Source organism: Musa acuminata, chromosome BXJ1-3 (assembly GCF_036884655.1).
Source record: "Musa acuminata AAA Group cultivar baxijiao chromosome BXJ1-3, Cavendish_Baxijiao_AAA, whole genome shotgun sequence".
Lineage (NCBI taxonomy): Eukaryota > Viridiplantae > Streptophyta > Magnoliopsida > Zingiberales > Musaceae > Musa > Musa acuminata.
In genome coordinates this window covers 35,854,372-35,876,470 of record NC_088329.1, presented here as the reverse complement: position 1 = coordinate 35,876,470, position 22,099 = coordinate 35,854,372, and the positions used below count along the sequence as shown (strand labels likewise).

The window sequence follows — 22,099 nt, the reverse complement described above, 5'->3', positions numbered from 1 at the left end:
AAAAGAGAGTAACATCATCTCTTGGATCACCAAACAAGAGCATCAGTTGGATCTGAGACTATAATTGCTACCATGTCTGGCCAATAAATTTGAGTCCCTCTTATTTGGCACAAGTCCAATGATTGCATATTAGTTACATGATAGAATGATAATCCATATCAACTTGGCCTCCAAGCATCATTAGCATTCATTTTAACAAGAAGAAAATTTCACAGATAATTTTTAATATAAGTAAATATCAAGTCCACATTGACAACAACAGCCACAGCAGCATGCATTATAGATGCTTGCTTTTAGCAGGCAACAAGGCAGATTTCTGTATAAGACTTAGAACTAATTGAAAGGGGGGGGTGGGGGGAAGACTATGAGATATCCTGGTGCCAAGGTAGGTTTCTGTATAATGTTTAGAACTACCCGAAAGGGGGAAAAAAATTTCTTTATGACAGATGGTCACTTTTCATCATTCAGCTTTTGAAATAATGACTTGGTTGCTTCATAAGTAGACCAGCAAATGGCCGCTGCTGGTGCATGAAATAGTATTCTAGGTTTCCAGCCCCTCATCAAGCCAGTATACCCATCGCGCCTTATTATAGCCCGTATAACCTCACTTGTAGAGCTGCTTGAAAATCTATCGCAACCGCAAACACCCTGCTCGAGAAAGAAAAAAAAGAGCCAACTTCGACTTCAAATAGCAGAAAAAAGCTCAATATGCAAATGTACTATCCAATAATTAAAAATAAATCATAGAGAACCTAATAATATAAATAGTGTGGCAGAATGAGTCAAATGAAACTGAGGAATTGAAAGAAGTCAAAAGGGGAAGAAAGCCAGAAAAACAGCATTAAAAAAATCCTGACAATATAATCTTTTTTCATAAACGAGCAAATGGAAGACATATATCATATCACAAAGATGACACGTATCACTAACTACAAACCCAAAACAAAGTAACACCAATTTTCCTTTTGCCACAAGTGTAGCTTCCTGTAGTAGTGATTCTTTCGATATCGTAGTACTCTAGTTACCAGTAATACTCTTTATCCTTTAGGAGCTATAGAGCTTATCCTATTATGCAGAACAACAAACCTACCTAGTTTCCGAGACTGGGAGATTATCTTGGAAAGCAAGCTTGGTGAAGAAGGATGATACCACAGCTCAAATTAGGTAAGTAAAAGGAACCCATAACTCAGAATTGTGATGATACCACATTAAAATTCTGTTCATAAAAATTCAATTCTTGCTCAACCTTTTTGCTGGTCTATTTTCAGAGATTTCTGCAAAAGCATATTTTCTTTGAGGCTGAGCATAAGAATCTAGTCATTGTCTTGGCTTCCATCTGTCAAAAGATCCATGTGAAAAGGATGCACTCACATATGGACTCAGTGCTCTAAAGGAATCTTACACTGAGCTACTGTGCAACAGTTAATTCTACATAATCTATTTCCTTAAGGCAAATGTAAAATAATTTGAAAATCATAATCATAGACTTTCATGAGCCATCAATATGTTCCATAACTTTCAAACGCCATAATCATAAGCAAAGACTTTGAAAAGCCATGAAGAATAAATGCCTCCTTCTAGTGGCTGTCTCCACAGGGAATCTTAACTTTCATAATAATGATTAAATCTACTGATTTGAAGCTATAGTGTGCCCATATGGTTTCCAAATCATTCTAGTCCTTATTTGTACAAATCTGATGCATCAGGTGACAATTTTGCAGCTTTGTTCAAGGTACTAACAGCAACACACAACAAGACAAATAGCTGTGTTCACAAAATCAAACGCCTCGGTGTTGGCACACAAAATACTCCATAGATTCAGCACAACTTCATTGAACCAATATTATGGATGAGAGCTGCTTATAATAAGAGCATAAAGATTCTTCCTTTGAGCTACTGGTTGTATATATTGGCTTGGAGTATTTACCTGACACTGTAGCTGTGTCTTGACCACATCGAGCGGTGTGGTGACAGCCGCCGCCAAGGCACCCGCAGCAGCGCCAGCAGTGGCATGCACGACTAGTCGCTCGTCGCTTGCAATCTCCGGCGAAATCTCCCTCATCCCCCTCTTTGCCGCCTCATATGTCGCAAAGTGCACCGCGGTGTAGGGGGCGTTCATCACCACGGTAGTCTTGTACGAAGCGAAGAACGCCCTAAAACCCTCTTCCCTCAGAACCCTGGCGACGCAGTCCATAACCCCTCTGTATGGACTGCCCTTCAGCTGCAGCCGTTGCTTCACGGTGTCCATCGGCGTGAACACGGCGTCGCTGACGACCGTAGCAAGCACCCCGGAGGCAGCGTGGACGACCGGATTGTTGGGGTTTCCCCTGGCGAGGGACTCCTTGGAGAGCTCATATGCGGAGAAGTAGACGGCGTGGGCGGGGCCGGCGCCGAGGCTCATGGCGCCGAGGCCGCGGTAGAGGCCGAAGGTGCCCTCGAGGCTGAGGACAGCGCGGAGAGCCTGGCGCATGCCGAGCGGCGACCCCGCCTGCATCCGGGTCTTGAGGGTGTCAACGGGAAACATGGCGGTGTGCTCGACGAGGCCGGCGACGGATCCGGCGACCATGAACTGCCAGAAGCGGAGGCCGTCGTGCTGGGCGACGCTGATGTCGCCGGCGGAGGGGAAGAGCTCCGGCCGGCGGAACTTGGCGGCGGCATCGGTGGCCATGGAGGCGGCAAAGATCGAACTTTGATGGAGAGAAGAGGAAATCAAGATCGAAGCGGCGTGCACCCGTGCAGTACTTCAGAGAAGAGGGAGAGTGTAGGCGTCACATCGGATCGAAATCAAGTGGGGGAATCATCGGGAGCGAGGAAGAGATAATGATCATAGCGTTGGTGTTCGCTTCGGTCGATATTGGGGTTTCGATTCGTTCTGTCGTCTGCTGTCTCCGTCGCTTTGTTTCGTGTTTCCATTTCCGTTTTTGTTTCCGTTATAAGTTCAACGAGGTGGTTGCTAAAACAGAAAACAGAAAACAGAAAACAGAAAGAGTCCAAAAGTTCTCTCAGAAAAATGTATTAAAGTATATTGCAAAATTAAAATGGAGAAAAGTAATACGTGTAATGTTTCATTAATTAATATACTATAATTTATTTATTTAGATGCAGCAGGAAATCTTATTAAAAAGGACTATGCATGCATGCATGCAAGCGTATGCATCCTCTCTCTCAGGCGACGCCGGCCATGGCAGCACAGGAGGCCTTCTTGTCCTGGATGACGACTCCGCCGGCCGTGTTCACGTTGCGAGCGTAGCACCTGCTCCCGTCCTTGTACCGGTACGCCGACCGGCTCTTCCCGCTCCCCCATCCACCGCTCGTCATAGCCGACCCCTCCGCGTCCTGCCGGTCCGTCAGCTCCCTCGTCGTCGTCGCCCCGGACTGTCCCTCGTTCAGGCTCACCGTCTGCATCAGCTGGTGGAAGAACCGCGTCTTCTGCAGCGCTGGCGCGCCCACCGCGTTCTGTACCGTCGTCTGCACCTGCATGGGCGCCTCCACCACCGCTTGCACCCGGGCCATCCACTGGTTCCCTCTCAGGACCGTCACCGTCGTCCGCTCCTTGAAGATGAAGTCGCTCTGGGAGACCGTTCCGCGGTTCTGCACCTCCACCTCGCTCTTCATCTTGGTCTTGTGCCGCACCTGGGTGGTGAGATTGCCCCTCGACGAGCTCACCCACCCGGCGAACCGCTCGAGCCCCTCCGCCCCGACCTCCGACTCGCCGTCCACGTTCCGCCACTGCGCGTTGCGGTTCATCTGGATGGCCGGCGCGAAATACTCGAGGGGGCCGGCCTGCACCGCATCCGACCAGTGGTCGATCCAGAGGTGGAGGTTGGCGGCCACGAGCCAGTGCGGTTGGGCTCCGCGCACGCCCAGCCCCACCTCGTGCGGCCGCCCGTCGAGCATCAGCCCCAGGAACGGCGTGAGGTCGAGGTCGTAGGATGGCATGTCGAAGGCGCCGATGGCCGTCACAGGGGACCAGAAGAAGGGGTTGATGGCGCTGGGGTAGACGACCGGGAAGGGCACGCGCCCGCCCGCGTACCGCCCGTCGATGGTCGCATAGACCTGGCGGAACGCGCCGTTGGCCCGCGAAGCCGACAACTTGGCCGTCGTAGGCTGGCGAAGATAATCTGATCGTAGCGGATTAGTGTACCATGTGTCCTCGTCGCCATGATACGACACAAAGATCTCAAGGACGGCCCGGTAGGCGTTTCTGGGGATGACAACGGTGGTGGCCTCGACGCCAGTCTCGCTGTCGATACGATGCCAAAACCCGGAGCCGTAGTGCCCATCGGGCTTGGAGACGGGGAGGACGACGTCGGCGGGCTCGTGGTAGAGGAATCTGATGGAGGGGTGCGCCACGTCGGGCATCGACGCCGCCTGCCCGTCGTCGAGCGGTCCGCGGTAGTAATGGAGGGAAACGTTGGCGCTGAAGACGCCAGGCAGGACGGCGATAGAGTTCTCAAGCATCATGGACACGACCCCGCCACCGTTTGCCAGGCGGCGGAAAAGGGCGGCGTAGCGGGTGACGTCCTTGTTGATGCGCCAGAAGGCGCCAGGGGCCATGGGGATGGGAGTGATGGTGCGGAGGACCTCGACGCCGTCGATCCAGACGGCGCCGACGCGGGTCTCCTGGGGGCCGGAGACGGCGAGGGACAGTCCGAGGACCACGCGCGTCCAAGGGAAGGGGCAGTCCGGGGGGTGGGTGTAGTTGGCGGAGACCGGCGGCGAACCGACGGTGTCGGCGAAGTCCTGTTGGAGGACGACGACCGAGCAGTACGCGGGCTGGCTAGGGAGGGCAGGGGGGAGAGTGGGGTCCAAGTGTTCCAATGACATAGTTGGACCTGGAAGCATCAGATCACCATCGAAGAGAGAGGATGACGGCAGAAAGTAGAGATGGAGGATGAGGAAGAAGGATAACCGAGGTAGAAAGGGATGCATTGTCGAAGTGAAGACTGATTGCCTGCAGAGGTCGATTGGCTGAGACAACTATATAGTGAAGCGAGAAGAGAACGATCAAAATGTGCAGCTCGTCAAGAGATGGCTTCAATTATTGATCACAGCAAGGGATACAAAGCAATTAGAGTCTCGTGGTTGAGTATTACGAGATGAGGATGTTTCGTCTCCCCTTCCATTTTCGTGATTGTTCACGGCAAAAGTTCCGTTCTTCCCTGGAACTGTTCGCTTACAGTGTTGCTTTCAACAGCCCTGCACTGTTAGTTCTGTTCATCATGCACAATGTGGTAGCCGAGGAATAAAAACTCTAACAAGAAGCTCACGGTTGCATTGGGTGGTCAAGATGACTTGCAGGACCTTATCCTTGGTCAAGCGGAGTCACTTGCCTCAAACACCGTAAGTTCTTTCAATCAACGATCAATCATTCAAGTTAACATGACACCTTTTACGTACGAGGATTGATTGATTGTTCCTCCGAATACCAAATTAAAAACATCAATCATTCAAGTTAACATGACAACACCTTTTACGTACGAAGATTGATCATTCCTCCGAATACCAAATTAAAAACCTAAACAATCTGAAATGTTTTTTGTACAATACAGGAAGCTATGAACTTCCAAATATTTGTTTATTGAAATTGATGAATGATCAAAACAAGGGATGGAATGGACTTGCGCCAGAGATGGTGCTATTTACTGGAAGACACTTGAGAAAACTGGAGGAACCAAAAGCTACTGGAGCAGTCACATTGATCACAAACAAAGAAGAAAAGAGAGAAAAAATTGAGAAACAATCTGCACTAACAATGCACATATAAATACCTTGCAGTTCTTCGAGTATCCGATATGCTAATTATGGCAGTTTGGTTTCAGAAATCCTCATTGGTCTGCTCCTCTGTTACAGTATGCTCTGCACATCGTTTTGAAAAGATTAGTGAAGTCACCGTAATCCAGGATTCAGTATCAGAAAACAGAAACATTCTTCAAGTTTGGATCTTCCCTCAAGACAGTAACAAGTAAAAAAGCTTAGAGCTACATGATGAATCAATCAAGGAAACACAGTCACGAGAGTTTGTTTTTCCAGCTAACACCTCAATATCTCAAGCAACACCGTTCAAATAGAAAGTAATTGAAGAAACAAAATCCAGCATGGATGGCACCGAAAGAACCAAAAGGTATCATTCCCAGTGAAGGATTATTATGATGCCAAAGACAGTTCCTCCTGTGGCAAAAGAAAATGGAGGAAACCAAAGATTGGTTTTCTCTTGAATTATTTGAAGATCATAGGACGCAGTCTCCCAGGACTACTTGGACAACAGGCTTGCCTTCTCGAATGCTTCCTGCTCTTTCCTACACAAATCGAACTCATTGGTGTAGTAATTCATGCAGCCTGCATAAGCATCCATCTCTTTAGGGCACTTCTGGTGGAGTTCTTTCAGCCTACAAGAAATGATCTTTAGTTGAATGAAAGCTTCATCACTAGCTTATTCTCTTGAGAAAAATAACAATTTGAAAGTTAAAAAGATAATATTGAACTCATGAAGAGATTTAATGCTTAATAAAAGAAAGCTAAACTTTTTCCAACAGATGTGCAATGATTTATATAGGCTAACAGAAGTTATCCAATCAAGAATACCAAATTGTGAATGAATTTTCATAGTGACAGAAATATATTAGCTGGTACAAATGGAAACATGCTACCAACTCCGTGAATCATTCAGAACCCAGTAGGCTAACACAACAAGTTTTCTATTCTTAACTCTAATTTCAGATTTCCACTACCTGGATGACAAAAGGTGAAAACAGAAAAAGAAAAAAGTTCTTTCCAAGTCCTTGTCTGCTAACTAGTTGGATGGCCTCATGGCTCTCTTCACCTTTTACATGACTATCTCCCTTATGTTTTCTGTCCAATATTTTAACACAGTTGAGCAAGCTATTATCTCACACAATTGAACTGTCCAAATATCTATCAAATTGGCACATTCCGATGACAAAGATGATAAGAACTTCAATATATATTCTGATGACAAAGACGATGAACATATTGCACATGCACAGAACATAATATAGCATGTGAAGCTCTGACCATTTCAGCAACTATAATAAAGTAGAAGAATATTCTGAGACTCATAACTGTAAAAAAAAGGTATTCATAAAGGTCTTTAACAAATATATGCATGAGTGTCCTTTCAAGTTCTATACAAAGGCACCATCACCCTTGCATGATATGTTGTCCCAACCATATGACATGATACTAAAAAACATGTACACGTAAATAGGCCATATACATACACAACATGTTCACCATATTTCAAAGTAGTTGAAATGCAAAATTTAAATATTAGAATGACATCATCTGTCTAAGATTGATTACTCAAAATTTTCCCTTGATCTAGGTGCAAATAGTTGTAGAAATCACTGATGGTAATAAACAGCAATGAGATCAAGAAGTGATATCAGCAAGGTCACCTGCAATTAAATTATTATAAGAACATTGGATTATGTTTTTCTAGGGAAAAGCTTCTCCTAAATACTTTGGTGCTCTGAATAATCTGCTTTCAGAAACTTCCAAAAGTTTCTTATATAATAAAAGCATAAACTTACAAGGGTCAAACTAATAGTTCTCTAAATAAGTGATTGTAAGTAGCTTAATGATTTAGCCAGTTACTACGGCACCATATGCACAAAAAGAATAAATTCTGAATATTAGATTAAAATAAGACATGATTAACACAATTATATGGAAATTGAGGATATTTTGTACTGATCAAGATGCAATGCTTCCGATGGTAAAAATAATCTATATAGTGTAGCCCACTTGTACAAGAATTAAAACCTTGTTTTTTATTGGTGAAATAAGAGTGAATCCTCTTGCCCAAAACTTGGCTCAGAACACATCCCACCATTTTCTCCATCTTTCATCACTTGTGTATAGATGTTGTAGAACATTTGGAAAAGGTTGGCAGAAAACCCATGTGCCTTTTAATTCTCAACAAATGATCTAGCAATCTTCCTACTCTCCTATTGAAGCCTCATCTCAAGTTCAAGCATTAGTGTCATGGTATGGTTGCTCCTTTCCGATGTGGATGTTCAAGTTTTGCATTAAGAAAACTTTTTGCTCGCAAAGTAACTCTGTACACTGATGTTCCCTAGACTCAATGCTGATGGGAACCTCATGCATAAACCGCTCCTTTTCTTGATTTCAAATCAGAGTGGATCGCAACCATTGTCATCATCTCACATCCTCACCAACTCCTAAAATGTACCTCTGGTATTCACTCCTATACAATTGCATTTTGTTATAGACACTAATGGAAATCCAACTCTGTGCTACTAAATTAAGAGTATCCAAGCCTAACTAGATGATGATATTGCATATCTTTGGCTAAAGCAAGGAAATGACAGATCCAACACCTGACCAACGTCAGGTTAGCCACGAGAAAAGATAAGGGGTGCACTTGAGTGGGGCAAGGGGAGACAACAAGTGGCAAATTCATTGATGTCATCATTTAAAATACTTAGGGATCCCAAGCCGAATCATCATTAGCCAGGTAAGTTGTTTGGGCCAATTTCCTGCTGATCCCAACCTATTCTGGGATGACAGATGGGGTGACAAAGAAATCAAGGGGATCAGACCAATTCTGATCCAGAAATGGGATCAAATGATCTCTATAACTCTTTATTCTCTTCAATTTTGACTTCAGTAAGTATAGTTTAATGATGCATTCCATAGTTCATGTATCACTGTCATTTACACTAGTGGTCTGTGTTTCTAGCTATATCATTGTTGTAATAACTTTCAACAATTTTGATGACATGACAGGCTCATGGCTTTGTTTTTATCTCGAAAGATGGAGCATATTGTAGAACATGGAATAGGGTATGGTATAAAGAGCGGACAATTATCAGATCACATAGAATGAAGATAGCAGTTTTAACCTAATTTCTTCTTCTGCATACATCAAAAATCCAATTTTTTTCCACGTATAGCCAAATACAAAAATGAAGATCTATAGAACAACACGGACGTACGCATAAAGGGAATAATAAGAAGAAAGAAACTCGAAGATCAACGTAACAGAGAGCGAGGTAACTACACTAAATGCATGGAATACTTACAGGTTTAGCACGCAACTAGTGACCTGGCGGCCCTTATCGAGGCACTTCTCCGGGTTCGCGTCCTTCTTCTTGCACTTGATGAAGGCCACGTTCTCCGCCCGGCAGCGCTGGGTGATGTGCTTGGCGGCCGCCATGAGGACGGCCGACGTCGGGATCGGCTCCCCCGCTGCGTCCACGGTGCTCGACATGTCACCGATCTCGCCTTGTCGCCCTCAAAATTCCAGCTGATGTTACAAAACCAGGGATTCTTACTTAAAAGTCAGGGTTTGGCCTCCGAATAGTACCTTCCTCCGCAGCTTTCGCTTCCCCTGAACCCCAATTGCTTCGACCTTGGTAAGGCGGCGGCGGAGGGGAGATGAAGCAATTCGGCTCTAAGAACTCGATGACAGGCCTAACGAGCCTTTTGGGCTTCTCTTTAAGCCCAATTAAGAGAGAGAATGTGTGTATATATATATATATAAATAATAATAATATAAATTAAAATCAGAATTTGACATACACAACCTTTCTGCATGCAATGCACAAGAAGAGACAGAAGGCTTAACATTGGGCCGATCTGAGGCCCATGTTTAGGCCCAACTTGTTATGTGAAACGGGAGGGGAAACCAGTTTTATACCTCCCCCTGGTACCCGACACCCAATCTGAGCGTGTTGCCAGCCTAGCCTTCGGCCAACCACTTCCTCTCTCCCCCGTTCATCTCTTCGGTCTTCTCTTCCCACATTCCCATCCCCGTCATTTGGACAAACGCCAAGTCGGCAATCTTCTTCGGAGATCGATCGAACACCCCATTCCCATTCCCCCGTTTCCCGTTTGATTCTTTGAAGCAGATCGTCCTCGATCTCGATCCGGATCTCGATCCGGATCTCGACCTAATCGAGATCCGGCGTCGGCGTTGCGGTGTGGTGGTGGAAGAGGGAGAGGAGGAAGGATGGGGGATTTCAACCTGGCGTTGCTGATCGTGGCGGTGGTGGTATCTGCGCTGGTGCTCCTGGTGAGCGTCTACCTCCTCGTCAACTACCAGCACCCGGACGACCACAACCAGGCCTACTTCCCCAAGCTCGTCGTCGTCCTTGGCATCTCGATCGCCGCGATCTCCATCCTCATGCTACCCGCCGACGTCGCCAACCGCCAGGCCTGCCGGCACGCCATCTATAACGGTGCGTGCTCCCTCACCCTCCCCATGAAGCAGCTCTGGCTCGCCGTCTACATCGCCGATGCCATCCTCGTCTTCTTCGTCATCCCCTTCGCCATGTTCTACTACGAGGGCGACCAGGATAAGTGAGTGAATTTTCGTCACCTCCTTTTCGCCAATGCTGCATGTTTGAATTACATTTTGTCGTGGCGCCGAGGGTTTGACAATTGATGGGTGGTTCTGGTTGCAGAGGCATCGGGAAACGGTTGAAGAGCGCGCTGTTGTGGGTCGTGACCTCGGCCATCGTCTGTGGGCTTCTGCTTGGAATTCTCTATGGTCAGATCCCGTTTGCAGATCTTTCTTTTTCTTTATGGAAGTTGTCCTCGTTGCAGTGTGCTTTTGTCTGTTGGTTTTGAGAAGTGAAAAAGATATGGTTGATTTAAGTTGCACTTATAAGTTTCATTAGGTAATTGAAGTTAGGGGCTTTCATGTATGAATATGATGGGTTGACTTATAGTTCAGTCAATTTGTCATGTGTTCATTGACGGAGGGAATACACACTCTAAAGTGCAGAGAGTATAAAGTCTAATAAACAAGATTCAGCAGGTCATTGAACTCGAATGCTCTCATTTGTATTGCTATCTATTGGTGAAGTGAAGATCAATTCTTCTGTTATCAAACAAAACAAGGAGTAATTACATATCCCTTAATAACGAGGCGAATACCCTTTAAGAAACTTAAACTTCAGATCGAGAGGTCAACTTTGACACCATAATTTATCCAGTCAATTATACATTCACTCAAATGTCTCACCTCATATTGATATGCACCTTAATGTTCAGTTTTGAGCTAGTTTAGACTCTCACCTTTTTCTTTAGTCATATATGTTATTATAGTGGAACTGATATTAGAAAATGCTGGTGAAATAAGTTTTTAGGGCATCATTATAAAGTCAAAATTTTCTTTTGTTCCAGTCAAGTCTTCTATCATCTTTGAAGGATGAAACTAGGTGGATAAATTCTTAACTTCTCAGACTCCTACATACGAGTCTTCTTTGGTTCAATGACTAGCATGGTTCATACTCTACCAGCATATGCTACATGATAACAATCCTGTGATGTTTCTAGGATTACTCTATTCTTATTTCTTTTCATAGGAAAAGGATATATAGTAATTGTGATTGTTCTGGAGATATAGGAAAAAGGGAATCTAAGTCTTCTATGAAAGCGTCAGTCATAGTAAACCTTCAAAGCTACCTGTGCGACTTATTAAATAGGTCAAAAATTTCAAACATCTATTTGTATACTAAAATGCATGGTTTAGTATCTGGTAGTTAAAAAAGGTGTATTGGCATAACATTTTCTATCTATGCTAATACTTCTGTTTTAGTTTCACACGTTGCATTCATATGCCTGTACTTTTCCAGTGACTAATGGAATGCTCTCCTGATCTATATTTTCTCTCATGGTACCAGGACTAGTAGGTAAAGTGGACTTTACTGTTAGGCATCTCTCTTCGTCAGCGGAAAGTTTCCCAAGTTCTTGGACAGGATTCTCGAGATCTCAACCTTGTATAAGCTCAAGTCGCCTGGTGATGTTCCACTTTCTTACAAAATACTGCTTTAAGTTGCTTCCCATATATGTATTTCTTCATTGTTAAAGTGTTTCTTTCAAAAAGTCATTTTTAATGCCTGTTCTTTTACTTATATGTTGTCTACCTACACATGAACTAGCATACTGGTGTAGAGATACATCTGAATAATATGTTTGTCTACTTACATGTATAGTGTTGCATGCTTCCAGTCATATATTTATTTGTGCCTTTCTTCCTAGTAGTGGCTCCAGATTTTGAATTTTTTAGTGGTTGGCAGTAAGGATTTGTTATTATTTTCTCTAATGCTCTCATCGTGGCTTCTTTTCATCAGTGTGATGCCTATATAGCACCTGCTACTTCAGAAAAAACTTGGACAATGCGAACCAGCTTCCCAGAATATGTGGTTGCTCTTGCAACCATTGTTGGATCAGTGCTTTTTACAGTAGGCTTCTTTTCTTTTCTTCTTTTCCCTAAAGTTATTAGGTCTTTTATCATAGACTCTGTTTCTTTGAAGTAAAGCTTTACTCGGTGATTATGGTATCCCATGTAAATTTTCATCAATACTTATTGTGTTTTAACCTTTCTGTTCTATAAATTTTGTGATAACAAGATCACCATCAAGTTCTTTTAAATACATCACATGTGACACATTATAGGTTTATGACATATTTTTGTTAAGGATATAAAAAATAGATCCTTTATCTTTCCCTATAGATTCTGGAGTATATCTCTGTGTGGCTTTTCTAATTGAACAAATCTTTTTCTATATTGTCTTGGCATTTGATGTTGCCAAGAACACTGACTTTGTTATTATCAACTACTTTCTATGATTAATAGCATTTTGTCATTAGATTATCAGCTGATACAACTATTTCCTCCCAAATATCTTCAATGTAATTATAGGGGATTAGTGTGGATTCCACTTTGTCTGTCCAACATAAAGTGCAGTGTCTTCTCATAAATAGTCAAATTTAGAAGAGGAACTTCTATACTGCAGTTGTGTCTAATATCTCTCATCACTATTATTAGCAAATTTCTTATCTTAGTCTACCGTGCTAGATATTTGGTGGAGTTGGAATTGCTTGTCTTCCACTGGGCCTCATATTTTCATTCATACGGCGTCCCAAGGCTGTCATTACTCGCTCACAGTATATAAAGGTTTCTAGTATCTTCCCTCTAGAAGTCAGCCATTACATGCAACTCTTTGAACATTCATTGGGTTCGTATAAATAGCTATGTTTTGTGTGTGTATGCTGGATATTTTAGGGGGCAACTGATTTGGGAAAGAAAGCTAGAGAACTGAAGAAAACAATTGAAACTCTCCATCAGGAGGAGAGAAGTGGATCTAAGGGAAGAAAATGGCGCAAAAATCTGAAGGAAGCTGAAAAGGTATATTTACTCAGTTGGTTTCTGCTTCATTACCTGCAGATGCAGTCACGTAATTATTAATTTTGTAAAACTTCTCTAGTTCTTCGAAACATTTTCTCTTTGCTGTAATCTCTTGTTAAGTTGGGAAATTTTATTGGGCATAATTACAGGTTTGGGCTAATCATCCTTTACCTTCTCAAAATGGTTATGTCAACTTCATCAATTGGTTGTCTTCATATATTATGACATGCCAAATGGCCAAGAATAGGCCTTGAATATTTTTGCTTACAATTTTTTTCTCGAGCATAGAAATTTGATGAACCCAATCTTGAGACTAGGAGGATCAGTGGACACAACCTTTCCCCTACAATGTAAAATTGTTTTCGTGACTCTAACCTGGGTTACCCATATAGCAAAAGAGCAATCCTACTAGGCACACCTTTTGCAAAAATGTTCTCAAATATAATAAAGAATAATTCAATTTATTTGAAATTTTCACTTTCTGACAGTTATCATATTTTAATGTTGCCTATTTGAAATCTTTTGTTATACTAATGGGTACAATTATGGACTTAAGTCTAGGACCTATGTGCCAAATTCCTCATCTTATTGTAGGGAGTAGCGTTCGTTTTTGCAGTATAAAATCCTTTTCTGAACTCATATACCACAGGGCAATTATTTTAGTCAAGCTTTCTTGTTAGTCCTTAGTTTTCAGCTATACAATATCAAAGTTTTCTTGGCCTACTAATTTCTGACTCATCAGTTGCTCTCAACTTTTAGATGATGCCTTATCATCTCTCATTTGGATTGTAAGGAGACATTATTATCTTACATACCTTTATGTTTAAAAATATTTATTAAATTCTTTACTGTGTGTTGCCACATTGGATAAGCTGTTCTCTTCTATAATGTTGATCTCTTTGTTTGCCTTTCTCTCCTCTCCATTCAGCATCAATTTTATTCTCAGAAGGAATTCATAACCCTTCTCACGGATCAAATTTATTACAAATTCATTCGTACTGGCTATCACTTGCTCTCGTACCTGTAATTCACAGGTTTATTCAAAAGCTTTGGAGTGTTTTTTTTGCCATTCTCACTTTACATTAATGCTTTGACATGAACAGCCATATTCCCTCTCCTGCTCTTTCAGTCTTCCGATTAATTGCCTAAGAAATGTAACAAGCATCATGGTCTACCTTCTTGGCATAACCATATTGTTTCAGCTTTGCCCCCATCTTGGTCTATCATCTTCATTTAGGAGCACAGAGCATGGTGTAAAACTACTTGGAATCATTTATGTTGAGACATCTTAATGGTTAGCACATTGTTGCACAGATGATAGCCCTCAGGTTTTAATACGTGTAATAGCATCTCATATCCAGTTTAATATAATGAAAGAAAATTTGTTTTTTTTTTAAATCTCTTGGTGCCTTTTTTGTTATGCTTGACTGCATCTTGCTTAAATGGCTGCTAGGGCTTCTTGTGTTGGGTTTCATCTTAAATAGATTCTAAATTTAGGTTTCTGAAATATTGCTTTAGACTATGAGGCCTTTATTTCATGGTGGAATGGTGTTATTTGGTCATATTCTCCACCACATTTTCTTTTAATTATATTCCATGGGGGAAAATGATTTTGCCCAATTGAATTAATGATGGAACATAGGATTCAATTTAATGTTTTGAATTAGGTTTAGTACCTTAAACTTTGTTGTTTCACATAATACTTTATTTCTATGGAAGCTAGGTATCTATTGTCTTTGTTCTCTGGATATTTTGGTACTACTTTATTTGATGATCTCTACAACAAATAAGAAATGACTTCTCTTTTGTTATTGTCCTCAAAGTATTTCTTTTTCCTCCAACTATTGTACTACTAGGAGTTGTTTCTCTTGGAAGATGACATGAAAGCTCTGGAGGAAATGTATCCTCAAGGAGAGCAGGTTAGAACAATTCAAAAAACATGTTTTATATGTCTGGATCATATTATGTTATATTGCCTGATGTTTTGCTTCATTTCTGTGCAGGCAGAGACTGTCTGGGCTTTAACAGTTCTTGGCTACTTAGCAAAATTTGTACTTGGTGTTGTTGGGTATGTGCTGTTGGTTTTTAAAAGATTTGAAAAAAATAAATTTAACATCACTTTACGATGTGTCATAGCAAAGTGATTGCTTGCTAATATTTATGTTATAATTCCTGCTTCTCTTGATGTTTCTATGCTTTCACTGCCAATTGATAATCCTCATAAGCATTGATACTTGTTCAGCAAAATAAGGTTGTTGTTAAGTTGTTTTAGCATTCATGTCCAATTTCAGCTCATGTTGAATAGCTGAATGGTGTGTCGACCTTTTCATATACCAAGATTGTTTTGAAGGTGGAAATGCATCTTCCTGGCTAAGCAAATATTAGAAGGTTTAAAACAGTTTTACATGGGCAATAGTAACAGTTAATCTTTGTAAGTCTAAGAAAAGCTAATAACTTGCATGTAACCAAGTTAATAGTTGGTGGAAAGCAGATGCTATCTGATAACCTGTGTTCACATGCATAGCCTGTAATAATAGGGATGGGGTGTAAGATTCTCTCAGGGCTGTCTGCAACAAAGTAGATGATATGTTGTTCACTTAATGCACCATATTGATCCTAAGGGCACATGTGATGGATCTTTGGGATTGCCTTGTATGTAAATGAACTATAAAGACGGGGCCTGAGTAGTGGGTCTATGGCACTAATAGGAAAAAATAGGCTATAGGAGAATGACTGCCTTGCAGAAGGATCTACATGGCAACATAAAGGAATCAAATATCTGAAAGGACAGAAATGGTTCTCTTAATGCGCCAGAATATCCTAATCCCATTAGATACTTAGCTAATGTGCTACAGATGGCTAGTTTTTGGGCAACTATTGTTGCATCATATCCTCCAACTGCTAACTATAAGATGAGGCATTAGCAAGACACCGATACATTGTGTCATTAATGCTTCCCAAGATGACATTGTTAAAACTGGTACAAAACATGTGGTAACATCCCCAACATTTGCTGATTGCCATATGCTTCTTCAATTCATGGTTTCTACTTTCTAGTCAGTTAAAGTTAGAAAATGACTTTGTATATAACTGGATTCTAATTACTCAGCCTTTTCTAGTTAGATTTGTACATAATTTGTCTGGTCAAATTGATTCCTGAACTGTAATAATTCAGTTCAAGTATTTAACAGTTTAAGCCTAATGTACTTTTAGGTTATTTTTTCTACCTGTCGTTATAGTCTTTCTATTGGTTAACATTTTTCCCATTGCAGACATCTTGGGAAGTAAACTATTTTATTTAGCATCAAATATGTACAAACAATTCATTGCAATTAGCATACCGGGAATATCATCCCATGAATTTGAAACTTTTACTTGAGATTTACACATGTTCTCCTATATCTATGCATAAATCCAATAGGCAAATTCCAGTGTTCTAATAGCTTCCATTCATATTATTGTCCTCTACATTCTCAAATCTTCTTGCATCACTGAGTTTATCACATCTTTGAATAAGTAATTTAATTTCATCATGATGTGTGTCCATGTATTTCATCATAGAATGATTAGTTGCAACCTACCCTCTCAATTTTTTTCAGGTTGATTGTTTCGGTGGCTTGGGTTGCACACATTGTGATATACTTGCTAATTAACCCTCCACTTTCTCCTTTCTTAAATGAAGTGTTCATCAAGTTGGATAGCGTATGGGGTATGTTACATTGCCAATCAGATACTGTATTCCCTTTTTAGTAAGGAATTATATATCTAACTTTTTATTGGGTTTTCTGCTACAGGTTTGCTTGGTACAGCAGCATTTGCAATTTTCTGCTTTTACCTTCTTCTTGCAGTGATAGCTGGTGAAATGATGCTTGGTCTGAAATTAGTTTTTTTCACCATCCATCCAATGAAGTATAATACATCACAAATCTTTACTTCTTCATTGAAATTCCATATTCCTCTTTTCACTCATGTAGATGTTGACATTAATTTTACTTGATTCAGGTGGGGAGGAACATTGATGAACTCATTCCTTTTTAACGTGGGATTGATTCTACTTTGCTCCATCAGGTCTGTTACCTAAGCATGCATACAAAACCATGATAATGGATTGAGTTCTATTCTTTTTTCTTTTGAAGCTGATGATAAGCAACAGCTTTTCTGCCTATCCAATCTCATTTCATTGGTTTTCTACCATTAAATATTCAATCTGTAATTGGTGTTATCCATGTGATGTCCCACCCAAATTGAAGAGGACCCTATTAATAATTGTAAATAGCATCTGCAGCTGCCCCATTTGTGTATTCTAATTTCTCTTTAGAATATATAAGAATCAATCGTTTGAATGAAAGTAATGTTTGAGTAGCTTGAACAGTGAATAGGACTTTGGAAAACCTTAACAGTTTTTGAGAAATGTTATGCCTTAACAATGATTGGCTATCTTCCAACAGCTTTCGCTTACCCTTGCTTCTTTTCCTATCCTTGCATTACAGTAGGGCACATCCTTGTAAGGTAGCAATTTCCGCTGTATTTGTTTAAATGTGTTCCTCCACAGTCAGGAAGTAACTTCATAATTATGGCAACCACACGTCATAAATAGTATGTTACTTTTGATATGTTTTTTTAATATTTCTTATACAATTTTCCTTTGTTTCATTTAAATCAAAAGCATGAGCCTTCAGGTCGATTACTACACCATACCAGTTTTGAATTTCTATGTGGAACAGGTGGTTCTAATATTCTTTGATTCTCTGTGCAGTGTGATTCAGTTCTGCGCTTCCGCTTTTGCTTACTATTCACAAGCAACTGCTGCACAGGAGATATTTGGCCATACTTTGCAGTCTCTTCGCGGAATCAAGTACCTGTACAAGTGGGTAACCGCTACATCTATATGCTTAACTTAGACTTGATTATATCAAGCCAGAACATTATATGACCCAATTTTATTTTGCTAATGGATATGGTTCAAACTTCCAATTTGCAGGTATAATGTATTTCAGTATGGTTTTGTCGGCTTTGCAGTACTCACACTCTTCTATTATGCTGCATTTGTAAGTCATTGTCTTTCTTATACCGTTATATTGGATTATCCATTCTTAACTAAGTTTGCAACTTTAATACTTAAAGGGATGGAGGAAAAGAAAACCAACCGGCAGATTCCAGTTCTCTAATTGACGCGAAACATCGGGGTGCTATTTCCTGGCTTAAGCTTCTTTGCTCCATATAAAATATCCTAGGTGCAGGAATCGTCCATACAACTATTTGAAGAGCCAGCTGATCACAGTTCATGTGGAATAGCAAGGTTGGGTTTCTGAGGACCGAATGAGCATTTCAATGACTAGTCCAGGTTCCTTGTGATCGATTGTAATGTGTTTGTCTTGGTGCTTTATTCTTGTCGTTTGTTCGATCTGACTTTTCTTTCGCTGTATTTTTTTATGTATGCCCGCGTAATTGTTGGAGAAATATGTATTTTTTGGATCTTGCTAGGGTGGTGGAGTGTGATCACTGTTGGACTGTAGTGCGAGGTAGCGTTTAACTACATTGTTGTTCGTTTTTGATGAATTTGTATGTAAAGATTTCTCCGCTTGTTTAGATTCTTTGGACTCCTACGTTCCTCTGTTGGTTGATTGATTCCGATATGAATCGTCCAGACTTGCATTTGTTCTTTGTAGAATAATTGATTGTGCTCAAAGCTTGTAGATATTTTCCTTTCTAAGATTGTAGATATATTAAGTTCAAAGATTTTGTTGGGACATATGTATATACACATCATAACTTAAATTTACAAGGATAAATATCAAAGTAGTTAATCATTGGTTAATATATGTACATGTTATTTTATCAAAAATAAATAATGGTAAAGTCTCTATGTGCTAAATTCCACTCTAAAAGTAACCATAACATCCAAAGCTCCTCTCCCGTCCCCCACACTTCAAATGACCACATCCATTTCCTCACATATGTCAGCCTAACGCCAACCTCTACCTCTCTCTCTCTCTCGACCAAAATATGTATACTTTAAATATACACCGAAAATACTCACATGCGTGTATATATATATATATACACTTAATAAATAAAGTAAATAAAAAATATAATTGTTGTGTGGCTGCTGGGATTCGAGCCCAGGTCTCTACGGCCACAACGTAGAATTCTAACCACTAAACTACAGCCACGATGTTGTTTTCCTTTTGTAATTATTATAATTAGAATTAACCCTAATTGAAAAGTCTTACCACTGTTCCAAACATTCCATGCTTGGATAAGATTGAAAAGGTCTCCTGCATCTGCTTCAATTTCATCCCCTCAAGTAGAAGCACATGTGGACGAGTTTTCTCCAATCTTATTGCAGCGAAGACAGCCAGTATTGGGGAGTCAACATGAAGCTGAAAACTACTTCGCAGTAATTCGTAGATGGCTTCAGGGCAATGCTGATATAATGTTGCACATGGCACTACATATCTAAAATTTTACAAGCAGCACTGCCCCCCTTGAACTGCTAAACAGAGATGCAGAGAAAACACAATGAGACTCCTGAAATGGAATTCAGATATTATGCCTCTTCTAGTACTCGTTGAAATGTATGGCTCCAGATTTCCAGACGATGAAGGTCGTCGTAAGCATGACTGTGCTGATGAACAGAAACGAGAAGGCGATGATGAACAGATCACCCTGAAACGGGAATTCAAAGGTCCAGCCTTTCGGAGGCAGCCCTCGCTTGCTGTCATCGAACAAATTCGTGGGAGCTTCTGGGAGGCCTGACCGCTTCTTGCCTCGGTCGATTTCTCTCGATGCCTCCAGCACTCTGCTCCCGAATTCCGCTTTGGCAGGCTTCGATTCCATGTACTTGCTGAGAACACGAGCTGCCCTTAACTTTTCTCTCACTGTCAAGGATGATCTCCTTGGCACAGGGTCCTCTTTGTTCGTGGAGGATGGCACTCGACCATTTGCATCGAGGTGAACATCAGATGATGCAAGCCGATCAGTGGTTACTGCAGCTTCAGCATTTATAGACTCCGTAGTGCTTGGCTCAGCAGAAGCTTTATTGCTGTCTGTTGCCAAGACAACGTTGCTCCATCTGGTATTGTTTGTGCATGGTTTTGGCCCAAACGATGAAACCAAGGGAGTTTCGACAAATTTTATAGTGTGATTATGAGGCCTTCCTTGTTGTGATTGTGGATTGTTCTTGAACTTTGCCTGTTATAATAACAGTAAAATTAGAGACTCAAGTGTGTAATTTGCTTCTAGCAGTATGATGAAGAATGAAAGGAACCAAGAATCAATGCAATGGTGGTGTTGCTTCCCTTAACCCTTAGTATGACAAAGATTTTGCAGGATGTAGATGTTAACAATGACATTTTTCGACACAAGTTCTTGATATTCCCAAGCAAATTACTAGTGAAATACAATTGATGCTGATGATAGAGAGGGCTACTATATAAATGTTCGATGATTAAGGAAATGAACACAATTGCATCGGTATCAAATAAGAGTTTATCCTTGCTACACTCAATTGAACTAAACCTATCAAGAAAATCCTGGAATCAGTAGTGTCGAATCACCAAGCTTCCCTATAATTATTATATATTCACATTGGCACAACATTACTGAAGAAATCTGAATCAACTAAAGTCAATAAATCTCATTGCAGATTAAGGTGAAAAATAATCAAAACTTATGTAAATGTTATTGTTTCAAATCCAGACCATATCATATATATTTGTTTCCTTTCAGAATAGGTAATAGGATGGGAATGATTAACATCATCAATCAAATAACCATCATTCTGCAAGCACAAGCCACTCTTTAACAGTTCAACTGATGAACTGATCTTTGACTAAATTAAAGATAAAGTAACACAGATGTACATCATCGATTAAGCATCCTGGGGGCACAATCTGTTATGTAAAGCTAAATTCGCATATCCGAACGCTTCAATGTGTAACAGTTCAACTGTTGATTCGATCTTTGATATATCAAAGATAAAGTAACACAAATCTCCATCACCAAATAAGCATCCTGGGAGCGTAATCAACTATGTAAAGCTGAATTCTCATATCCAAACTCTTCAAAGTGTTTTATCTCCAAAATTCTTTCTGTATCCAATTCCTATGATAGGTAATACAAAACCCCTCTTCACTCCTAATCCCTGCAAGTCTCCTTTGACTCTTAAGTAGAAGAACATAAGTCGAAACTCTTCATTCTTCCCTTCAAACAAAATCCTCAACATCTACATGGATATTAACGAGCCATTTCACTTTGTTCTTAAGACCTAAAACAAGATAGCAGCGATCTACATAGATCAAAAGATCGTCTAATTAGGACACTGACGAAAGGAAAGACTAACCAAGATTTGGTTTTTCCTCATGATTAACTCCCTCTACATAATTACCTAATGAAATTATTTCTCCTCCACTCTGAATCCACCTCAAACTCTATTACAATTCAGCTACAAACCCTTAATATGCCATTTCTAAGATGACTGTACCCAGAATTCCTCACCCCCAAACTTATTTTCTCAAACCTTTTAGAAGCGAAAATCAAGGGAAGATATTGAACACAGTCAGTAATCAACCATATAAGAGAATCCTGAACAATCTGAACACAGAAGTACCAGTAGAAGGTGATGATTGGGTAGCATATAACGAGGAGTAAGCACAAAGGAAGAGCAGATGAAAAAGACATGGAAAGACTTACTGCAGTCGCGCTGAAGTTCCACGGAGAGATTACTCTGGCGGCCATCTCTCGGTCATCTGCTGCGAGAGAAAGAGGTGATTTCTTGGGAGGACGGAGAAGATAAGGGCGCGCGAGGAGATCAGCTATCTGAGGCCATAAAACGGCACCGCCACGGGGCAACAATAATAACACGCAATGCTGGAATTACGTAAATACCCTCTTTATATATATATATACATATAT

At 40.9% G+C, this 22,099-nt stretch overlaps 5 protein-coding genes and 1 non-coding gene across 10 annotated transcripts; 1 reads left to right on the top strand and 5 right to left on the bottom strand.

The window, feature by feature from the left end:
- Positions 1-190: 190 nt before the first annotated feature.
- LOC135626429 (uncharacterized) lies at positions 191-2,892 on the bottom strand. The gene is made up of 2 exons (XM_065131696.1): positions 1,928-2,892; positions 191-648 (listed from the first exon to the last, which is right to left on the bottom strand). The coding sequence occupies exons 1-2, from the start codon at positions 2,666-2,668 to the stop codon at positions 451-453; spliced, it is 939 nt and encodes a 312-aa protein (XP_064987768.1). The 5' UTR covers positions 2,669-2,892; the 3' UTR covers positions 191-450.
- Positions 2,893-3,165: 273 nt separating this feature from the next.
- LOC135638712 (peptide-N4-(N-acetyl-beta-glucosaminyl)asparagine amidase A-like) lies at positions 3,166-4,932 on the bottom strand. The gene has a single exon (XM_065152022.1). The coding sequence runs from the start codon at positions 4,930-4,932 to the stop codon at positions 3,166-3,168; it is 1,767 nt and encodes a 588-aa protein (XP_065008094.1).
- Positions 4,933-5,390: 458 nt separating this feature from the next.
- LOC135584136 (NADH dehydrogenase [ubiquinone] 1 alpha subcomplex subunit 8-B-like) lies at positions 5,391-9,509 on the bottom strand. Of its 5 annotated transcripts, none has more exons than XR_010492332.1 (4): positions 9,069-9,470; positions 6,275-6,389; positions 5,772-5,859; positions 5,391-5,684 (listed from the first exon to the last, which is right to left on the bottom strand). XR_010492332.1 is itself a non-coding variant. In XM_065131648.1 (3 exons), exons 1-3 carry the CDS (start codon positions 9,254-9,256, stop codon positions 5,848-5,850), a joined length of 315 nt encoding a protein of 104 aa, XP_064987720.1. In that variant the 5' UTR covers positions 9,257-9,470; the 3' UTR covers positions 5,391-5,847. The 5 variants fall into 5 exon arrangements, 3 of the variants coding, with proteins under 3 accessions (XP_064987720.1, XP_064987716.1, XP_064987732.1); XR_010492335.1 differs by having other exon boundaries at positions 5,391-5,681; XM_065131648.1 differs by having other exon boundaries at positions 5,391-5,859.
- A 199-nt stretch (positions 9,510-9,708) lies between these two features.
- On the top strand, positions 9,709-18,772 carry LOC103978603 (LIMR family protein Os06g0128200). Its single transcript, XM_009394449.3, has 14 exons — positions 9,709-10,347; positions 10,452-10,537; positions 11,676-11,791; positions 12,126-12,236; positions 12,854-12,952; positions 13,061-13,183; positions 15,040-15,102; positions 15,187-15,251; positions 16,783-16,892; positions 16,978-17,092; positions 17,186-17,251; positions 17,940-18,050; positions 18,165-18,231; positions 18,308-18,772. The coding sequence occupies exons 1-14, from the start codon at positions 9,998-10,000 to the stop codon at positions 18,353-18,355; spliced, it is 1,530 nt and encodes a 509-aa protein (XP_009392724.1). The 5' UTR covers positions 9,709-9,997; the 3' UTR covers positions 18,356-18,772.
- Positions 18,773-19,284: 512 nt separating this feature from the next.
- TRNAH-GUG (transfer RNA histidin (anticodon GUG)) lies at positions 19,285-19,356 on the bottom strand. Its single transcript has one exon. It is a non-coding gene; the product is annotated as a tRNA-His (tRNA).
- A 205-nt stretch (positions 19,357-19,561) lies between these two features.
- On the bottom strand, positions 19,562-22,032 carry LOC103978602 (uncharacterized). The gene is made up of 2 exons (XM_009394447.3): positions 21,878-22,032; positions 19,562-20,377 (listed from the first exon to the last, which is right to left on the bottom strand). Exons 1-2 carry the CDS (start codon positions 21,920-21,922, stop codon positions 19,745-19,747), a joined length of 678 nt encoding a protein of 225 aa, XP_009392722.2. The 5' UTR covers positions 21,923-22,032; the 3' UTR covers positions 19,562-19,744.
- Between the last annotated feature and the right edge of the window lie 67 nt (positions 22,033-22,099).

Bases quoted from the DNA above. Each gene is read 5' to 3' on its own strand.
- LOC135584136 (XM_065131644.1), bottom strand. From the start codon at position 9,256: ATGTCGAGCACCGTGGACGCAGCGGGGGAGCCGATCCCGACGTCGGCC. The intron at 6,390-9,068 runs GTAAGTATTCCA...CATTTCTTGTAG, and splicing joins ACTAGTTGCGTGCTAAACCT to GCTGAAAGAACTCCACCAGA.
- LOC135638712 (XM_065152022.1), bottom strand. From the start codon at position 4,932: ATGCATCCCTTTCTACCTCGGTTATCCTTCTTCCTCATCCTCCATCTC.
- LOC135626429 (XM_065131696.1), bottom strand. From the start codon at position 2,668: ATGGCCACCGATGCCGCCGCCAAGTTCCGCCGGCCGGAGCTCTTCCCC. The intron at 649-1,927 runs GTAAATACTCCA...TTTCTCGAGCAG, and splicing joins AGACACAGCTACAGTGTCAG to GGTGTTTGCGGTTGCGATAG.
- LOC103978603 (XM_009394449.3), top strand. From the start codon at position 9,998: ATGGGGGATTTCAACCTGGCGTTGCTGATCGTGGCGGTGGTGGTATCT. The intron at 10,348-10,451 runs GTGAGTGAATTT...TTCTGGTTGCAG, and splicing joins TACGAGGGCGACCAGGATAA to AGGCATCGGGAAACGGTTGA. The intron at 12,237-12,853 runs GTAGGCTTCTTT...CTACCGTGCTAG, and splicing joins TTGGATCAGTGCTTTTTACA to ATATTTGGTGGAGTTGGAAT.
- LOC103978602 (XM_009394447.3), bottom strand. From the start codon at position 21,922: ATGGCCGCCAGAGTAATCTCTCCGTGGAACTTCAGCGCGACTGCA. The intron at 20,378-21,877 runs GTAAGTCTTTCC...TTATTATAACAG, and splicing joins GGAACTTCAGCGCGACTGCA to GCAAAGTTCAAGAACAATCC.